At 50.2% G+C, this 18,010-nt stretch overlaps 7 protein-coding genes across 13 annotated transcripts; 4 read left to right on the top strand and 3 right to left on the bottom strand.

The window, feature by feature from the left end:
- Nucleotides 1-59: 59 nt before the first annotated feature.
- LOC136198767 (dynein axonemal assembly factor 1-like) lies at nucleotides 60-3,768 on the top strand. Of its 3 annotated transcripts, none has more exons than XM_065988804.1 (15): nucleotides 60-138; nucleotides 191-282; nucleotides 339-453; nucleotides 508-614; nucleotides 676-769; nucleotides 822-894; nucleotides 947-1,021; nucleotides 1,085-1,149; nucleotides 1,209-1,294; nucleotides 1,423-1,577; nucleotides 1,630-1,680; nucleotides 1,738-1,947; nucleotides 2,001-2,073; nucleotides 3,190-3,252; nucleotides 3,302-3,768. In XM_065988804.1, the coding sequence occupies exons 1-12, from the start codon at nucleotides 92-94 to the stop codon at nucleotides 1,885-1,887; spliced, it is 1,110 nt and encodes a 369-aa protein (XP_065844876.1). In that variant the 5' UTR covers nucleotides 60-91; the 3' UTR covers nucleotides 1,888-1,947; nucleotides 2,001-2,073; nucleotides 3,190-3,252; nucleotides 3,302-3,768. The 3 variants fall into 3 exon arrangements, with proteins under 3 accessions (XP_065844876.1, XP_065844873.1, XP_065844874.1); XM_065988801.1 differs by having other exon boundaries at nucleotides 1,630-1,686; XM_065988802.1 differs by lacking the exons at nucleotides 2,001-2,073; nucleotides 3,190-3,252; nucleotides 3,302-3,768 and having other exon boundaries at nucleotides 1,630-1,686; nucleotides 1,738-1,994.
- On the bottom strand, nucleotides 3,767-8,597 carry LOC136198729 (transportin-3-like). 4 transcript variants are annotated; one of them, XM_065988746.1, is made up of 5 exons: nucleotides 5,427-8,597; nucleotides 4,945-5,378; nucleotides 4,597-4,889; nucleotides 4,440-4,545; nucleotides 3,767-4,095 (listed from the first exon to the last, which is right to left on the bottom strand). In XM_065988746.1, exon 1 carries the CDS (start codon nucleotides 8,479-8,481, stop codon nucleotides 5,521-5,523), a length of 2,961 nt encoding a protein of 986 aa, XP_065844818.1. In that variant the 5' UTR covers nucleotides 8,482-8,597; the 3' UTR covers nucleotides 3,767-4,095; nucleotides 4,440-4,545; nucleotides 4,597-4,889; nucleotides 4,945-5,378; nucleotides 5,427-5,520. The 4 variants fall into 4 exon arrangements, with proteins under 4 accessions (XP_065844818.1, XP_065844819.1, XP_065844816.1 ...); XM_065988747.1 differs by having other exon boundaries at nucleotides 3,767-4,114; nucleotides 4,945-8,597; XM_065988744.1 differs by having other exon boundaries at nucleotides 4,945-8,597.
- LOC136198660 (glucose-induced degradation protein 8 homolog) lies at nucleotides 8,480-9,103 on the top strand. Its single transcript, XM_065988663.1, has one exon. The coding sequence runs from the start codon at nucleotides 8,480-8,482 to the stop codon at nucleotides 9,101-9,103; it is 624 nt and encodes a 207-aa protein (XP_065844735.1).
- Nucleotides 8,908-12,011, bottom strand: LOC136198741 (uncharacterized). Of its 2 annotated transcripts, XM_065988769.1 has the most exons (17): nucleotides 11,690-12,011; nucleotides 11,403-11,634; nucleotides 11,191-11,351; nucleotides 11,051-11,133; nucleotides 10,890-10,999; nucleotides 10,727-10,829; nucleotides 10,579-10,665; nucleotides 10,439-10,529; nucleotides 10,330-10,381; nucleotides 10,170-10,279; nucleotides 10,033-10,120; nucleotides 9,900-9,978; nucleotides 9,747-9,847; nucleotides 9,548-9,689; nucleotides 9,406-9,489; nucleotides 9,169-9,346; nucleotides 8,908-9,104 (listed from the first exon to the last, which is right to left on the bottom strand). In XM_065988769.1, the coding sequence occupies exons 1-16, from the start codon at nucleotides 12,000-12,002 to the stop codon at nucleotides 9,200-9,202; spliced, it is 1,983 nt and encodes a 660-aa protein (XP_065844841.1). In that variant the 5' UTR covers nucleotides 12,003-12,011; the 3' UTR covers nucleotides 8,908-9,104; nucleotides 9,169-9,199. The 2 variants fall into 2 exon arrangements, with proteins under 2 accessions (XP_065844841.1, XP_065844840.1); XM_065988768.1 differs by having other exon boundaries at nucleotides 8,908-9,346.
- Nucleotides 12,012-12,044: 33 nt separating this feature from the next.
- Nucleotides 12,045-12,721, top strand: LOC136198784 (large ribosomal subunit protein eL32-like). The gene is made up of 3 exons (XM_065988820.1): nucleotides 12,045-12,197; nucleotides 12,256-12,411; nucleotides 12,472-12,721. The coding sequence occupies exons 1-3, from the start codon at nucleotides 12,105-12,107 to the stop codon at nucleotides 12,649-12,651; spliced, it is 429 nt and encodes a 142-aa protein (XP_065844892.1). The 5' UTR covers nucleotides 12,045-12,104; the 3' UTR covers nucleotides 12,652-12,721.
- Nucleotides 12,722-13,828: 1,107 nt separating this feature from the next.
- Nucleotides 13,829-17,538, bottom strand: LOC136198747 (integrin-linked protein kinase homolog pat-4-like). The gene is made up of 9 exons (XM_065988774.1): nucleotides 15,943-17,538; nucleotides 15,710-15,891; nucleotides 15,557-15,646; nucleotides 15,217-15,508; nucleotides 14,981-15,159; nucleotides 14,850-14,935; nucleotides 14,682-14,798; nucleotides 14,418-14,624; nucleotides 13,829-14,358 (listed from the first exon to the last, which is right to left on the bottom strand). The coding sequence occupies exons 1-9, from the start codon at nucleotides 16,125-16,127 to the stop codon at nucleotides 13,882-13,884; spliced, it is 1,815 nt and encodes a 604-aa protein (XP_065844846.1). The 5' UTR covers nucleotides 16,128-17,538; the 3' UTR covers nucleotides 13,829-13,881.
- LOC136198759 (SPRY domain-containing protein 3-like) lies at nucleotides 16,192-17,690 on the top strand. The gene has a single exon (XM_065988792.1). The coding sequence runs from the start codon at nucleotides 16,208-16,210 to the stop codon at nucleotides 17,552-17,554; it is 1,347 nt and encodes a 448-aa protein (XP_065844864.1). The 5' UTR covers nucleotides 16,192-16,207; the 3' UTR covers nucleotides 17,555-17,690.
- Nucleotides 17,691-18,010: the final 320 nt, after the last annotated feature.

The following is an 18,010-nucleotide window of genomic DNA, read 5'->3' as shown; positions in this document are numbered from 1 at the left end:
AGATCTTGACTCACTAGCAACGGGAGCCCCAGAGAAGAAATCACGTGGTTACTTGCCCGTATGTATATTGCCCTGGTGACGCAGCGTAACGATGCCCTTTCGTAGAGTCGTCGAAAAGGACGAAGATGGCTTTCCTCGGTAAATATCTTGTCTTACTTAGTAACGCTAGTGTCTACCGGTTCACTTTTAGAATGACGAAGGCTTTCATTCAGAGTCTGTGCAAAAAGCACAAACTCTATCACACGCCGCATCTCAACGACGTACTCTATCTTCATTTCCAAGGTTTTAGAGCCAGTTTTAGACGCATTCTTGCATGTGGATATATCGTTTTATCGCAGGATTCGCTAAAATCGAGAATTTGGACGAGTATACGGGTCTCAAGTGCCTGTGGCTCGAAAGCAACGGAATTCGACGAATCGAAAATCTCCACAATCAACCCCTAATGCGTTGTCTGTAAGTCGAAAAAATCGTTTTTTAGAGTTTTTGAGAGAGAGTGCGAAATTTCAGATATTTGCAGCAGAATCTGATCAAAAAAATCGAAAATTTGGACGTCGTTCCCGAACTCGACAATTTGAACGTGAGCAATAACAGCATCGAAAGAATAGATAACTTGGGTACACTCACACTCAGTATAACAATTATTAAATTTGAATAATTTTTTGTATCGTCGACTAGAATGTCTCACGAAATTAGGAACATTGCAAATTGCTCACAATCGACTTAGATGTGCTCAAGATATTCGAGGATTACTTGATTGCCCTTCATTGAGGTATTATACATCATGTATACAGTATGGGAAATTATTTTCTTTATATACATAGTGTTCTTGACTTGTCCTACAATCAATTGGATGATCCAGAAATTCTGTCTGTTCTTCAAGAAATGCCGAATCTGGTGAGACATTGAATTCTCACATTACTATTAATTAATTAAATCTCTTTATTAGCACGTGCTCAACTTGATGGGAAACCCCGTCGTTAAGAAAATCAAGAACTATCGAAAGACAGTCATCTGTGCTATAGTAAGTGCTTTAGTCAATCAGTGAAGCACCTATTTATTATTAGTCATCTTCTTACTACTGCAGAGTGGACTGCGTTTTCTTGACGACCGGCCCGTCTTTCCAAAGGAGAGAGCGTGCACCGAAGCGTGGTGAGTATTCGTCCAACGAAGGGGGGAGAAGGAGCTGGCTTAGTAGCACTTTCTTCAAGGCAACGAGGCGGACTGGAGGCGGAGCGCGAGGAAAGGAAACGATGGAACGAGAGAGAGCAGCAGAAAATCATGGACAGCGTCAATGGTAAGTCAGAAATAATTAGACTAGTAAAGGAGAAGTCTCCCAGAACAAACATAGTCTATGTGCTAAGGGGGTGTAGTGGTTAGATGAGAAAGACTATATGAGACCTCGTTTTATATTATTTTGTGTAGCTCTGACTGCGCTAAGAGACAAGGCTAAAGCCACCGTCGCTGATCGAGCGGCGACTTCGGATGGAGAAGACGACGTGGAGAATGAAATGGAGACGACGAGTAGTGACAACGGTGAAGACGAAGCGAAGACAACTGGAGATCTTGTCGTTACTAGTGTACGATTTAGTTGGGCTTTCAATTAAAATTTTTGGTGAAATTACGCTTTAGGATCTTCCCGGTTTGGAGGAAATCGATGATGACGATGATGACGAAGCGGAGGTAACCGTAAGATTGAGTAGACAAAGACCGATGTATTTGCTGAATTGATGAATTTAGGAGACTCGTACTGAAGAAGAGTCGGCTTCAAGTTTTGCTGGGGAACAAAAGTGGGTGTTTCCCGTTCATCAGCAATCCAAAGACATAATAAAGCCGCTGATTGAAGAGATTGAAGACAGTCCTGTTCTTGATTTTGATGACGTAGAGTGAGAAGGATTTTAGAATTGAGTGCAGCAATCAAGTCGGGGGGATGCGTACACGTAGAAATTGGTATGAAGTCTATGTATTTCCATACATACCTGTATTGATGACGTCAACCTTAGCGCGCTATCGAAACGCACGTGGTCGGAAGCATGGACGAAGAAAAACGACTTGAAAACGAACGAAGCAGCTCAGGTACGACGCTCTCTACCCTCGTAGATGCATTTGAAAGCGTTTTCGGCTCGTTCTCGCCGTTAAAAAGTTGCGAAAAGGGAGAGTTTCGCGTATCTTTCGCAACAGCGTTATTAGACGCTCGAAAGCACGTTTAGAAAACATTTTCTAGCGTCAATAATAGTTCCTGTGCCGATAAACGACGTTCTTCGGCGAGAAGGAGTCGAACGGCACTTGACTCCGCCCCCAAATTTCGATCGCTATTTCGCCTTAGATTCGTTAGCTAGGGCAGGTCCGCCAATGCCAAACGTCTAAAATAATACCTATATATCGTTTGAGACAGTCAGATAGGAGATTTGCGTTTGTGCCATTTCTCACCAACCGTGAACTATAGCTCATGGTTTTAGTCAAAACTTCCATCTCTTAGAATTCGAAATTTTCTTTGTCAAACGATAGAGCCAAAGTTATCTTATTAACTTCACTGTCTCAAATTTTTCTATTACGTCATTTTTGGGCTTTTTTGAGGGGCGTGACTAATATTAATGAGTACAGGAAATGAGTCTTTTTCAGTGTGAAATTTGACTCGTACGAACTGTTTGACCTCATGGGATTGATCTACTGATAAAGTAGAGTAGATCTAGCGCGTTTATTAGGAAATCGGCGAGGTCAGGTTTTTAGGCAACCGTGAGCTATAGTCCATGGTTTTTGGTCAAAAACCCTATCTCTCAGAACTCCTAATTTTCTATGTCAAACGATAGAGCTGAAGTACCTAGTTAACTCCACGGTCTCAAATTTGTCTGCCGTGCCAAATATGTTGCTTTTTCGAGGGGCGTGTCGGATATTAATGAGTACCGGAAGCGGGTCGTTTTTCGTGTGAAATTCGATTCGTACGAACCGTTTGACCTCGTAGGGTTGTTCTACTGATAAAGTAGAGTAGATCTAGCGCGTTTATTCGGAAATTTGTGAGTTGAGATTTTTAAGCAACCGTGAGCTATAGTCCATGGTTTTTGGTCATTTTGGTGACCTCTCCGATTCCTAAAATTTCTTTATAAAACAATGGGGATGGGTTGTCTGTTTGACCTCACGATACCAAAAGGACCTCACACCTCAAATTTTGTCTGAAATCGGCATTTTTTGCAGATGCCTATATCAATACATGGATCAATTCCCTCCTCCTCCACGGCGTTTCTCAAGTCATTCAAGGTAAATAAGACAGTAGATTTGAGTGCACTGGTTTCAATTTGAATTTTAGTTCTCTCCTCTCCCCCAACGGATCAACCAATCCGACGATTTTAGATGCAGAGAGAAGAAGATGTAGACGAAGCCATCACCCTGGGGACTTGGGTTAAAGTCTCCCTCCCTGGCAGCCGGAGGTTAATCAGCTGTCCCCCTGTGGACTTGGGTTAAAGTTCACCCTGGGGACTTGGGCAAAGTCTCCCTCCTTGTGGGCTGGAGGTTAATGCGCTCTCCCCTGGGGACTTGGGTTAAAGTCTCCCTCCTTGGTGGCTGGAGGTTAATGTGCCTACCCCCTGTGGACTTGGGTTAAAGTTCACTGTGGGGACTGCAGTCTCAGTCTCACCGCTTGGCCTCCTATGGGTCAAGCGGCAGCGCAGGAGCGACGGCCCGGGGACAACCAAGAAAGAAGGAGGAGGAGGAAGGGGAGACCGAGAGGACTTTCATTTTTTTATTTGTACATCCGGGATATTATCAATAAAAATTTGGCCATAATTTACCCTACTTTTATTAGCAAAAATGGCACGCAACGTAAAAATGACGTCTAAGGCATTATTACGTCGCGTGCTTTAGTTGAGCCATAGGAACGAGCGCGCTAATAGACGTACCTTCTTCTGAAAAAAGAAGAAGGCACGCTTTCATGCAAGACGCGCGCGCATGTCCCTAGGCTAAACCGACGTCCTCTTGTCTCCATAACCTGGAGATCAAGAGCAAAAATGCATGCAACTACTCATGCAAAAAAGTATCTTCAACATGCAAACAAGTCACTCCTCTTCATCTTGAGCCACTGCGTATCTTCTTCCTTTACGAAGACTAAGAAAACGAGACGTTCCTAGTACCGAAGGGTAAGGTTCGCGTGCTATGATGGAGGATGAGAGAGGAGCGGCGCTGAGAAGGAGCCTTCAAGGCGCGGAGCTCCAAAAACGAACGACAAGCGCGGGTAACTCTAGTTTGGGGGCCCCAGTGCTACTGCAGACGCTCGCGTGTTCGGGCGAGCGTGCGTAGGCACAAAAATAGAAAGATCTTATCGAGAAGGAAGCCGCGAACGCCGCGCACGTGGATCGAACGAAGAAAATCAAGGAGCGGGATCCGTGAACTGCGACGCGACTGCGCTGATAAGCATCGTCGTGCTTATAGGAGAGTCCAAATAAGCTTACCGAGACGCCAGAGATGCGTCCGTAAGAGAAGAGCGGCGGACGCGTGGCCGTTGGCTTACAAATGACGCAACGTCACCGGGCCCCGGATAATGTCACGTGCTAAATTCTAAATACATATATTTTTATTTACCGTTCACCGCGCCCTTAGGACACTCACGTGCTCAAAAAGATGAGCGGAAGAAAGTTGAAAGCGATCATCAAAAGCTGCAACATGGCCGTCGAGCTGCAGCAGGACGCCACAGATTGGGCTTTGCAGGCGTTCGAGAAATCGGGCAACACCGAGCAGGACGTCGCAAATTTTCTCAAGCGCGAATTCGACAAGACGTACAGTCCGGCGTGGCACTGCGTCGTCGGACGCAATTTCGGCTCGTACGTCTCCCACGAGTCGGATCATTACATCTACTTCTACGTCGGACAAACGGCCGTGCTCCTATTTCGATCAGAAGCATGCTAAAAAAATAATAGGAGAATATAATAAAGCTGCATACCAGAGTGCACATGTTACCTCATCACCTTTAGGAAGGCAGTCGTGGTATGCTCCCCACAAAGCGACCCGTATTCTCTTGCACCAATGCAGCAGCCGCCGCAGGCTCAGCCCCGAAAGACGGACGCTCTCTCGGCGCAGGACATCAAGACGGTCATCAAAATCGCCGACATGCCCGAAGAGATGCAGCAGCGCGCCATGGACGTCGCTCGACAGGCGGCCGAGAAGAATAACCTGGAGAAAGACATCGCGTCGTCGATTAAGAAGGAATTCGATAAGAAGTATAGCCCGTTTTGGCATTGCGTGGTCGGCTCGAATTTCGGCTCCTACGTCACGCATCAACCGAAGCATTTCGCCTATTTCACCGTCGGACCCGCTTCGGTTCTTCTCTTCAAAGCGGCAGCCCATCCCGACGAACTAAACTGAAGAAGAGAGCAGAGCAAAAAGACACGGACCTCATAAACTAATATTAGTTAAAATAACGAAGAGAGACCCCCGTTTACCTGTCTTCTATATCCTATTACACAGCTACTAAAGGACTACGCTTAGTATCAATTGTATAAACGTTAGAGATTCTGACAGCGCTTACACCCAGTCTTACCTAAACAAGCGCGACAAGTCACTAATGGCATCGTACAAGTCATTGTGTTCCTTAGCATTCACAACGCGTCTGTGAAATTCCAGTAGCTGTTCTTTCGTCGCCTTGGGAACGGCGTCGCTCGACGCTCTCTTCTCCTCCTCGTCGGCGAGAACGCCGGCGAGAGCGGCGCTCAGCCAATCGGAAACGGGCCCGGGAAAAATTTTCATTAATTCCCATACGATATCACCTAAATCGGCGAACGTGTATCGAGGCATCTTTCCCACGCAACCGACGACGATTTGCCGAACGATTCGCGCCCCGTACTCCTTCACGACCCCATCCAAAAGCGCGAGACAAACGTCGATGTCCTCGTGCGTCGACGCCGCCGCCGCCGTCGCCGCCGCGTCGGCGCAGTGCATCGGCGAGCGAATCAGCTCGTAGAGAAATCGGCAAACGGACGCGTGCGCGTCGCGATGATGAAGAAGCAGCGCGCGAATCGCGCACTCCATCACCGACGGCACGACGTCGCGAAGCGACAGAAAGTGCACGGGCAGTCGAAGCGCAAAACGCGTGCACAAACGAAACAGATCGTCGACGGTGTCGGGATTGCGAACGAAGCCGTCCGCTTCGGCGAGCAGCCGAAACGTCGTCGTCCCAAAGGCGCGCAGCATGTCGAGAAAACCGGCCGGTTCGCAATCGGACAACGAGCCGAACTCGTCGACGAGAACGCCGGCGAGATAGAGAAAACACGAGTGGGGATGAGACGCGTAGACGGTCACGATGACGTTGGCGAGCTGACCGACGAGATTCGCCGCGTGACGCGATAGACAGCGTACTATGTAGCGAGCGCATCGACACCAGCGTTCCATGATGGTAACGTCGGCTTGAAAGCGAAGACACGCCGCCGAGAGAACGGGCCACGCTTCCTCGGCGACCGGTCGACAGGGAAGCGACGACGCGGACGGAATCGTGTAACGAAAGACGGCGGCGAGACGATCGAGATGCACGGTGACGTCGACGTTTTCGTCGCTAAGCGACAGTCGAATCGATTCGATTGCAAGACGAGATAATTTTCCCATTTGCTCCGTGACGTCATTCGACGGAAGTGTCGTTATGACGTAACATATACCGCGTATAAGACTGATGACGGCACTTTTCGCGAGCGAATTCGTCGCGGCGAAGGCGATGCGTAGAAGAGCGTCGAGATGCGGTACGAGATGCTCGCGACACGCCTCGCACAGTTGATCGAGCGCCAACGCCGCTTCGACGGCGAGATCCTCGACGTTTAAAGCGTCGACCAATTTACTCAATATCGATTCGATTGCGTCGCGATGCTTATCGATCCAATGCGCCAATCGACCGATCAATCGCAAACCGGCGCGCTTGAGCAACGCGTGCGCGTCGACGGGCAAAGCGACGACGATCGCGAGAACGTCGCCGACAATTTCCTCGTCGTCGCTCTCGATTTTATCCGCGATCGATTGCATGACGAAGAGAATCGCTTCCGCTTCGGCCCACGAGCCGAGCGGCGCGACGAGAAGCGCGCGAAGTCTCTTGAAGCACGCCCGATAGCCGAGCGGAAAGACGACGTCGCGCACGACTTCGGCGACGTTTTCGCGAAAATCGACGAAATCGTCCTGCTTCGACGTCGACGACGGAAGACGATCGTCGTCGAAGCGACACTGAACGCAGAGGGCGACGAGAAGATTCTCGACGTGCGGACGAAAGCGCGACCAGAGCGCGTCGTCGCGACGCCGCCACAGCCGATCGGCGAGCCGATACCAAAAGTGAAACGTCTTCGCGGCGACGTCGTAGTCGGGATGCTTGCAACATTCGACGACGAGAACGAGAACGTTCAAGTCGCCCAAACCGCCGGAATCGGAGGGCGTCGCGACGAGACGATCGACGAACGATTCGCCCATTTCCGTGAAGACGCGACACAGGCTGACGGCGTGTTCGGCGTCCTCGTTCGCAACCGACGTCCTATAGGCGTCGTATAAGGCGAAGACGCGCGGTTGAAGAAACGTTGCGAGAACGTCGTTTCGTTGCCATTCCTCCTCGCAGGTGAACAGTGCCGCGCACACGCAATCGGCCGCCGCCTTGTGCAGTCGCGAGTCGACGTCCCCATTCGAGAGAACCATAAAGGGAACCGATATGAGATGACTGCGTACGAGAACGTCGGGCGAACAGGCGTTCAAATAGAGCCAATTTCCGAAACATTCGAGAATTTTCAATTGAAAATCGACGTCGCTCGTCTCCGCCTCGATCGACGCCTCGAGAAGCGATAGAACGGCGTCGGACGTCGATTCGAGCAGACGACCGAATTGACGTCGACGATTTTCGCCCAAATTCAATTGCGACGAATTGAGTTCGTCCGGCACGACGAGCAATATGTCGACGAGCGCGACGAGCGTCGATTTCGTCGCGCTCAAACGAGCGACGAGATCGACGATCGGATTTTCCCACGAGTTCATCTGCACCGCCATGTCGGCGACGGCTAGCGCGAGTTGAGTGCGCGTGGGGGCGTGGTCGACGAGTCCGAATTCGGGCGAGAGATAGTGGAGAAGCGAGTCGCGCAGCGACGATTGGGAGGCGGGAGCGAGTTCGGCGAAGTTGTAGTAGATTTTCGCGCGCATCGTGTGCGCCGCGTAGTAGCGGCTGTTGTGATCGGGCGCCGGCGATTCGCGAAGGAGTCGATCGGCCATTTGCCACGCTATCGGCGAGTTTTGAGCTTCCGTGAGAAGTTCCGATGCTTCGGCGCGTTCTTTGTTGCCCGATCGGGCGTCGTAGAGTATCGCCAGCGCCTGGCGAACGAGTTGAAACGCTCGTTCGTCCATTTTTGCGTTTTTCACGTGCGCTCTAACGCGCGTGGTGGGCCGCTTGCGCGAGAGGATGGCCAAATCCGTCTCGAAGGACGAATGGACGAAAGAGGCGGCCGAAATGCGTCTGCCGCGCGTCGAAGTGAATCGCATCGTCATGGACTATCTCGTGACGGAAGGCTTCAAGGAGGCGGCTCAGAAATTCGCCGAGGAAACGGGCTTGGAGTGGGGGGCGGAGTCGGAGGCGAGCGGCTTGGACGAACGCCTTCGCGCGCGCGCCGCCGTCCAGAGCGGCGACATCGACGAAGCGATCAAACTTCTCAACGCCTTCGATCCGTCGATTCTCGATTCGCAACGAAAATTGAATTTCTGCCTGATGCAGCAGAAGCTAATCGAATTAATTCGAAGCGGAAATTTGGAGGAAGCCGTCGATTTCGCCGCTCGCGAATTGGCGAATTTGGGCGAAGAGAATCCGGAATTTTTGAACGATTTCGAACGAACGATGGCCCTCATGGCGTTTGAGAATCCCGAAGAGTCGCCGTTCGGCGATTTGCTTCGCGAAACCCAACGACAAAAGGTCGCCAATCAATTGAACGGCGCCATGCTCGAGTCGCAGGGAATGAAGCCGTCGAAATTGGGAAATATAATGAAATTGCTATTTTGGTCGCAAGCCGAGTTGACGGCCGCTTCTCGAGGAGCGAAAAAGACGGTCGGGAAATTTCCTATTATGACGGACGTTGCTAGGGCTACGTTCAGCGACGACTCGTCGATGGACACATAGTCTATAATAGTAATAATATATTATATGTCGTTGTAGTGATGCATGTGTTCAAAGTATCTCTTTACCTTTATTAGTTTATAGTGAGACTCTGGTTTCTTAGAGAAGGAATGCGTTGCTTACTTTTTCGAGCATTCTTGGGTCGTACTGTTCGATGCGACCTCTCAGGATGTTCTCGCCTACGAATGTTTTCAAAGCGGCAAAGCAATCTTTCGCCGCGACGCAAGTCAAAGGAACGGAACAGTCCTAAGGAGAAAGAAAAAAAGGTTTGACGTTTTTCTTGAGAAGAGAAGAGAGATGCGTACCAAACTGTAGAATAACGACGGGAAGAAGTGTTCCAAGTATCGCTTGAAGTTTCGCTTTTGTACTCCTTTAGCTATTCTAGGTAGCTGGTGGGAAGGGAGGGGGAGGAATCAACGATTGGGGCTATATACTATATAATCCTACCTGCTTCCAAGTGGTTTCAAGAAATGAAAAGTGCTGCTGATAATGTCTCGCGTTACACGAGTCCGCCAATACCGGTAGAGCATTTAGAACGTCCTGCGTCGCCAACGGCAACCTGGACAGCTCAGCCACAAGGTTGACACACCTTGTACACAAACGTGTAAGAAGATGCAGAGCGCGCGCGCGCAATCCGCTCTCTCACCCGTCCGCTTCTTCCCACGGCTCCGCGACTTTTCGAAATGTCGAATGCATGCATCCGGCGCCTCGTTTCATCTTCGGAGCCAGAGAACCGCAGGAATACATCTAAAGATCGACTTCATCTCGCCGCCGGAGATGTACAAGGTAACTCGGCTACCAGTTTATCAGTATGAAGATCCATGTCATTGTCTCTCGCTCTCTTAACGACTCCAAAGAGCGCGGGACTCGTATCAAACCTGAGCAGAAATGATGTCACACGCACGCACAAAGACACGATAACGACGACTCACTTGACAGCTGAAATCTCCGACGTTTGCTCTTTCACTTTAGGTAATCTCTCCCTGACAATTCCCATTACAAGATCAAGACTTTCTTTGCCTTTGCAGTTGAGAATTCAAAATACGTAAGGGTATCCCTGCCTTAGTACCGTATGCTTCGACGACGTTCGCCAAAGCGAGAGCGGCGCCCTGACGAACGGACGGAATTCCGTCGGCGAGATTATCAAAAAACAAGTGATATAATTCGTCCAAGAAAGACCTAAAGAAAGACGATCACCAGCACTTATAATAGAACCTCTATTTACTGACCGACTATCTTGTGGAAAACACTTAACAAAATTTCCGCAAGCAACGCATGCCGCTGTAAAGAGATAAGTGTCAAACAGGAATAAAGCTCGACGTGAATAGACTCCCTCACCGTCTCTGACCGGCCAACTATCGTCGCGAAAACAGGTTAGCAAACAAGGCAGAAGTCTCTCAACGTGACTCTGCATCACCGAATGACTTATCTGCGTGATATCTCAGTCAATAATTGTTCCTTGGCTAATGGGAAATTACCTTGGCTCCCAGTTCTGCTATGCAAGCGCACGCCGCCTCTCTGACCGCGTGATTGTCAGCCGTCGTTTGAGAGATGTAGAAATCGACCTACGTTGTGAGAAAGCTTACGTAAATAGCAGACCTGACATTCGATTTCAAAAAAACCAACAGTAGAATCTATATGTTCTTCAATTAGAAGACGACCTCGATCCCGAGCGACTAGTTTCCACGTCTCCTGAGAGTAAATCCGAACCCCTTCGGCTACATAGTACCTATTTAGAACAAAAGATATATAAAAACAAGCGTATTAACGCTCTCACGTGTGTACCTACCTATTCAAGCAAATTCTAGGCAGCAGCTGAGCGAAATGCTTTCGCAGTTCTTCCTCTTTCGTCGACGCCAAAAGAAATTGCCTCGTCGCAACGGACGCAGCAAGTCGTACCTTGAAAATAGAACGTGAAAAAAGAATTGATCAATTGCTTGTGAGCGTTACCTGACTCCAATTGTCGGCCAATCCGCGAGCAAGAGCCGCGCAAAATCGGTCTTCGTACTTCATCACAGACCGGCGGAGAGAATCTGAACAAACGGAACGGTTATAACGTTTTCTCCTCGTCGATTTTGTTTTTGGCGCACCAGTTTCTTCCGATTTCACCAGCGACGAAATAAGTTGAAATCCGGTTTCTCGTACGAATCGATTCGTGTGAACGAGACAGGCGAATATCAACTCCAAGAACTCCAAATCGACGAACTCGTCGAACGAGGAACCCAAGTTTCGAACGACAAAACGCAAACACCTAAAAAAAGAACAAAATAAAATCACAGAAGCAAGCGAATGATATTCTGACGTCATTCCAGCTTCCAAACTCTTCCAGCCGGCCGTATCGTGAAAAATTTTCCGTCTCGGATCAACGTCTACGTTATTCACCGATTCTTCATTTCCCGAACGACGATCTCCCTCTTCGCCTTCTTCATCGTCCTCTCTTTGCATATTTTCTTCAATAATGGATAAAATACGTTGACGGCTCTCTTCGTAAATTTCTTTTCCCACTTGTCCGCACAAGCGACCGAACGCTTCTCCTGAGACACACAAAAAAGTTTTCTAAAAAAAAGCGTGGGCGTGGCTTGCACTTGCCTGCCGACGTGCGAACGCGATTTTCTTCGTCGTTTAGAAGCTCCACGGCTTTGGAGTGAAGCATTTTGCCGAAATGCGATCCGTACGACTTGAATTCGTCGTTCGGTAGGCCTAGAATGAGCAGGGAAGCGGCGAGGCCGCCGTGGCGACTCTCCCAATTATTCTCGTCGCTCAAAAGTCGTTCTATTTCCGTGGCGACGCGCTCCTTTGCGGAGAAATCGGTCGATGCAATCATAGTCTGCATTTCTGATATAGCGGCGTCTCGTTCGAGCTTCGAATGAGATCGCAAACGAGCGAAAACCGCGTCTACCATTCTGTCCGCGATAACGTACGCGACGTAGCAAAGTTCCCCGGATAGCACTTCGATCGACAAGGTGATCGAAATCTCGTTGCATCTCGTCCATCCGAACTCGAGATGGCAATCCATTCGATAAACAAAGTCCCCGTCGTGAAGAAACGAACGCACAAGTTCACGCGTCACCAATCGGATCGCTACAAGAAACTCAAGGTAGATAGAGAACGAAAGACCTAAACAATTCGCGCGACACGACGCGAACGCCTTCTAGCCGAACTGGCGCAAACCGAAAGGAATCGACAATCGCGTTCGACGCCGCTTCAAAGGCCAAGTCATCATGCCGAGCATCGGCTTCGGAACGAATCGCAAAACGAGACACCGATCGACAGCGGACGGTTTCTATCGATTCGTAATCCACAACGTAAAGGTAATCGGCACTTTCCTTTCCGCGAAACGTGGAGAAATCGATCGGGGGGCCTCTTTCTAGGAGTTAGAAGTTATGATGATGGTCAATCACACGTACGCGGGCGAGATCGCTCACAACGTGTCGTCGCGGAAGCGCAAGGCGATTGTCGAGCGCGCTCAGGAGCTTAATATCAAGCTGACGAACGGAGCGGCTAGGTTGAGAAGCGAGGAGACGACAGCGGCATCCGGAGGCTCTGCGTAGGGGGGAAAAAAGAACGACTCCTTTGCTAGAGTATTGCCTTCTTGATTGTTAATAAAACGTGTGAAGAAAACCCACGTGCCCGTCGCAGATAGTCTGACTCACATAGATAAATCTATGGTGTGGAGGGAGTGTGATCCCTGAGTCTCACAGCATCTATAATTTTATTACTTCCTCAATACACATGTATACAGTTTCTGAGTAGGTATTGAAAACGCCTACAATATATTGCATCTGCCAGGACGACGCTCAGGAGGACGCTCCCACTCTGGAATAACTAAAATTTTACTTGCAAAACATAGCCTGACCAACTAAACGTACAGTACCTTCCTCCACGAGCAATTTTTTAAGATAGTCGCATTTTCTCTGAATGTTCCTCTGATTGTTTTCGAGGACAGTCATTTTCGTCAGAAGGTCCTCCTGACCTAGCTGGAGGTTGGCGACTCTCCTCAGAAGGTCCTCCTGACCTTGCTTGAGGGCAACGACTTCCGTCCGCATGTGCCTACTATCTTTCTTGAGGTTCATCAGAACTTCGTTGAGGGTCAGTTCCCTTTGATTCAGCTCGAGAAAATGTTGCATTCGTCTAAAAGCAATAAAACGGAAATTGTACAGTGTACCAGCGCAAACTAGATTCCTCATCAGGGCCCCCGGCCATTTTCTCTCGGCGACCCTCTCAGAAGCGGCATATAGTCAAAACAACTACCTGCATCGTTTCGAACCCGTCCACAAGTTTCACAGGAGTCCGGAGCATGCGTGACTGCCGTAACAATTACGTCAGCCACATGGATCCGCCGACGTCGAATCTCTCCCGCGAGCAGAAGAGCGCCATGATGCAGAGGATCAGCGCTCAAGCGGCTCAAGAGCAAGCGCAGGACTTCATCCATCGTCTGACAAAGAAGTGCTTCAAGAAGTGCATTTACAAGCCGGGCGCGACGCTCGATAGTGGCGAGCAGAAGTGCCTCGCCATGTGCATGGATCGATTCATGGACGCGTGGAACACGGTCTCGACGACGTTCAAGAGTCGAATAGAACGAGAGAGAACCATGGGAACCAGCTAAAGAGAGAGAGGGCAATAGAGGGGGCGTGTACACGTAAATTTGTCCACAATAAACAACCGTTTGGTTGCCATGGTTATCAATCTCTTACCTTTCCCCCTTCGACGTCATAAAATAAACAGACGTCACGTGTTGTGTATTACTAAAAGATATGATAAATAATTTTTTTCATAAATTGTCACTTGTCTTCCAACGACGAGGAGGAGGAGTCGGACAATGACGACGGCGATGCGGCCGCCGCTAGTTCGTTACCTGACGATAGAAACGGAAGTTGGTCAAATATTTCTTTGGACAATGATCGCCGAATCGTTTTCCTTTCATCTTCGCCGTCGCCCACCGAGAATCGAATACTTTTCGAATGCAACGTCGCCTGCTGACCGCTCCCCGTCTTCAGAATGGGCGCCGAACCGCCGGCGACGGGGGCGGCGGCGAGAGACAAGCGTCGCGTCTCCGGCTGCTTCAGCTTCGACGTCGACGTTCTCGCCGAATGACGACGTCGATAGCGACGATTCTCCAACAGGGTCGACTCCCTGCCGGGCGACTCGCTGAAAAGCCACGGTTCGTCCCACGCGGGACTGTCAGATCGCTCGGGCGGCGTCGACGCGGCGAACGGGTTCTCGTCGCCGTCCATGGACGCCTCTAACTTACGACACACCTAAAATATTAGCACATATACATGTATGCACTAGTACTATGTACTACGTATGGCTTTGCCTCTTGAAAATTCGGTCTGCGTTCTCGTCGCGCGTAGCATTGGCCTAGCAGGCGTTTGATGCCTATTGGCCAATTTTGTCGCGGTTCCAATCGCTTGCGTCGAATGCAGATGACCTTGGGAATCGATAGGACGTCGATTGAAGGCCAGGGAAGAGAACCGGTTAGACACTCCCAGAAAACGCAGGCAAAGCTGTAGACGTCAGAAGCCTCAAGGAAAATGAACTGGGGCTAAAAAGGGGGAAGGTAGTCCAAGTGCTTGCTCACCAGGTCTGGTGCCATTCCGTTCAGCTGCTCTTCGGCTTGCCATCGATACATATTGAGAAAATCGGAGACAGCCGAGCAACTGCTACCCTCTTTTCGTGCCGAATCAAAATTGCAAATCTACATAGTAAAGTTTATATATCTATTCATTTAATTACATACGGTGTACACCTTGGCCGTAAATTTTGACGTAAGCAAAATACTCTTTGAATTTAGGTAGCTGTGAACGTAGCCAGACGAGTGAACGTAAACCATACCTAGAAGCATATTAATCAATTATTTATTATTATTGATAAATGCACCTTTGGCCACGTCTAGCATAATACTGCACGATTCTTCGACGCCGAAACGTCGCAGTTTTGTATGAAGTTGATAGTCGAGCGAAGCGTTCGCCGCGTGTTCCATGATAAGACAAAGATTGCCCCTCCAAGGCCCAATCGAAGCGCCCATCAGCAGGGCAACGTTGGGATGATGCAAGTCCCTTAGAGAGAGAGAATCGTACTCAATTCTATAGCCTACGCTTCTCCGTATATCCTACTTTATTATGTGCAGTTCTCTAACCATTCGTCTCGCCGCCGCTTCCTGATTTTCATCCATCGCCGGCTTTTTCAACGTGACGTCGCTCCCACGCCAAGTCGCCGTCTGTATCACGGCAAAGTTCGACAGAACGATCGGCATTTCCTTCAGAATGAGCTCCGTTCCAGAGACGTCGGGTATGCGAGCGAGAACGGCCGCCGGAAGATCGTTCGTCGCGCCGAATTCGACGACGCTCGGTCTCGACAGGACGCGCGAGCAAATCGACGACGTCGTCGAGAGAGCAGAGGGAAAAGCTGACAAAAATTAAGCACACAGTGTGAAGACACCAAATCTTCTCTTACGACTTATTTGGTAACTCGAAGACGTCGCATAGACTCGCGGCGCTGCTACGGAAATTCCTGAATGACTGATATGCCCTCTCACAAAGGAATCTAAATACATACACGTATAGGTACTACATAGACATATGTGTGCTAGAGATCCTATATAATTACCTCTGAGGTCAAGTAGTTCTACGACTTTCTCGTTTTTTCGTCGGACGGCACAATCTCGCGGCGTCTCGCCGCCACTGCTCACTTTCGTCACGTCCGCTCCGCTCTCGAGCAGCGTGCAAACGACGTCTACGTTACCATGGAAACACGCAGCGTGAAGAGGCGTACTCCCACGAACGGTACAACTTTAAAAACAATAATTAAAATTTAATTAATTAATTAATTAATCTAATTACAAATTCGGATCGGCGTTTCTTTTCAGCAGTTCCTTAACGCATTTGAGATGTCCCTTGAGAGCGGCTGCGTAGAGCGCCGTATGTCGCTCGGAATCGCACGCGTCGACGAGCACGCCCCCTTTGAGCAATCGCTTCAACTTCCGTCGTCGACCCTTGGTCGCCGCTTCGATAATTTTCACGCTCATAAAGACGGAAAACTAATGGGGACAAGCGCGTTGGCAACCAATCGTCGACGGAGCATGCGCGCGCGGGGAGTCGACGTCATATGATGGATCCCGACGAATTGGAAGAGTTTCTCGACGAGTTTCCCGACGGCGACGAGCCGGGCCAGCGTCGCTTTCCCTTCATGGGAGGGCACAACCCGTTCGGCTTTCCGTTCGACGTCGGCGACGAGGAAGACGTCCAATCACCATACAGCGACGAAGAGGACGACTTCGAAGCCGGCGGCGGCGAAAACGAAGAGGAGGACGAGGACGAGGACGACGACGACGAAATTCGTTCGGATCGAATCGACGCGTCGCCCGACGGAACGCTCCGATTCACGGGGACCCAATACGGCGACGTGGGCGTCTATCAAGCGAAGGGACGCCCTTTCTCGTCCGAATTCGCCTACTACGAGGTGAAAATTCTCGAATGGGGCGAATGCGGCCGAATCGGCGTCGGTCTCGCCCACGCGCGCTACAGCCTTCGCCGCCAGCCCGGCTGGGACTCGAACTCGATCGCCTATCACTGCGACGACGGTCGACTCTATCAGGCGACCGGCTTCGGACGCCGATTCGCTGCCCCGGCGGAAGTCGGTGACGTCATCGGATGCGGAATCGACTACGCGGCACCGAGTCCCGGACCGCGTCGCGTGCGCGTCTTCTTCACGCGCAACGGAACGGAATTGGGCAGCGCGAGCGTTCACGCGCCGCCGGGCGGATTCTATCCGACGGTCGGACTGCACAGCGCCGGCGAATCGGTTCGCGTCGATCTGAGCGCCGCGTGGCCGCCGGAGCACGACGACGACGAGATGATCGGTCGCGATCGATTCGCGGATCCCATCGAGAAGTGGACGCGTCTGTCGCGCGTCATTCGCAAGGACGGTCTGCTTTGCTATACGGGCTTGGGCCAGTCGGACTCCGACGGCGGTCTCGCGTTGAGCGCGTCGCCCGTCACGCCCTATAATCATTATTTCGAGTTGGAGATCGTCGATTCGGGCGATAAGGGTTACGTTGCGATTGGAATTGCGCGACTGGATTATCCGAAGTATCGGCACCCGGGGTGGAGTAAGGGTTCCGTCGCCTATCACGCCGACGACGGGAAGTTGTTTCACGGGGAGGGAATTGGGCAGGTGTTTGGGCCTTCGTGTCACCAAGGCGATCGCATGGGATGCGGGGTGAAGTTCCTTGATGATGATGATGAGGAGGAGGAGGAGGAGGAGGACGATGACGATGACGATGATATCTTGGATGCGCGCGAGGGGCAACGCGTCGAGGTGTATTTTACGCGGAACGGAAAGAAAGTCGGGCAGACTGTAGCGAAAGTGCCCGACGGAGGATTCTATCCCATCATTGGGATGCTGAGTCGCGGGGAAAAAGTTCGGCCGGACTTGCATGCTATAACGGGGTAGTAGTGGGGATTCTATAGGAGAATTTTGTTAATAATAGTCAACAAACGAACCAGTTAGTGTGCGTGTGCGTGTGTGTTGATGCGTGCGTTTTTCTCATCTTCACTCTGATATAATAAAAAAACTTAATAATACGGAACGTTGATTATCATATAATGGTATCTCCTCAGCATGGAATGCCAAGGGGATTCTATACTGAGGCACCCACGGGTTCTAGCGCTAATAAATCAATAATATTAATTCTTCACAGAGAAAAATATTTTTTCTGCTTTATCCTTATACCCACTCCTTACAAGCGCTTCAACGAGAATTTCGACCGTACCTAAGCTTCCTTGTCTCGATCGCCAATTGTCGAGCATGGTAACGGCCTGCTCATAGAGATTATCCCGATGCCTATGTCGTATTAAATCGATTTCATTCTGCACGTCCTCCCTGTCCGGCTCCAATTCCCGTGCCACT

Source organism: Oscarella lobularis, chromosome 19 (assembly GCF_947507565.1).
Source record: "Oscarella lobularis chromosome 19, ooOscLobu1.1, whole genome shotgun sequence".
NCBI classification, from domain to species: Eukaryota; Metazoa; Porifera; class Homoscleromorpha; order Homosclerophorida; family Oscarellidae; genus Oscarella; species Oscarella lobularis.
Note: the sequence above shows the minus strand (reverse complement) of the source record. Positions and strands in the feature narration are given on the sequence as shown.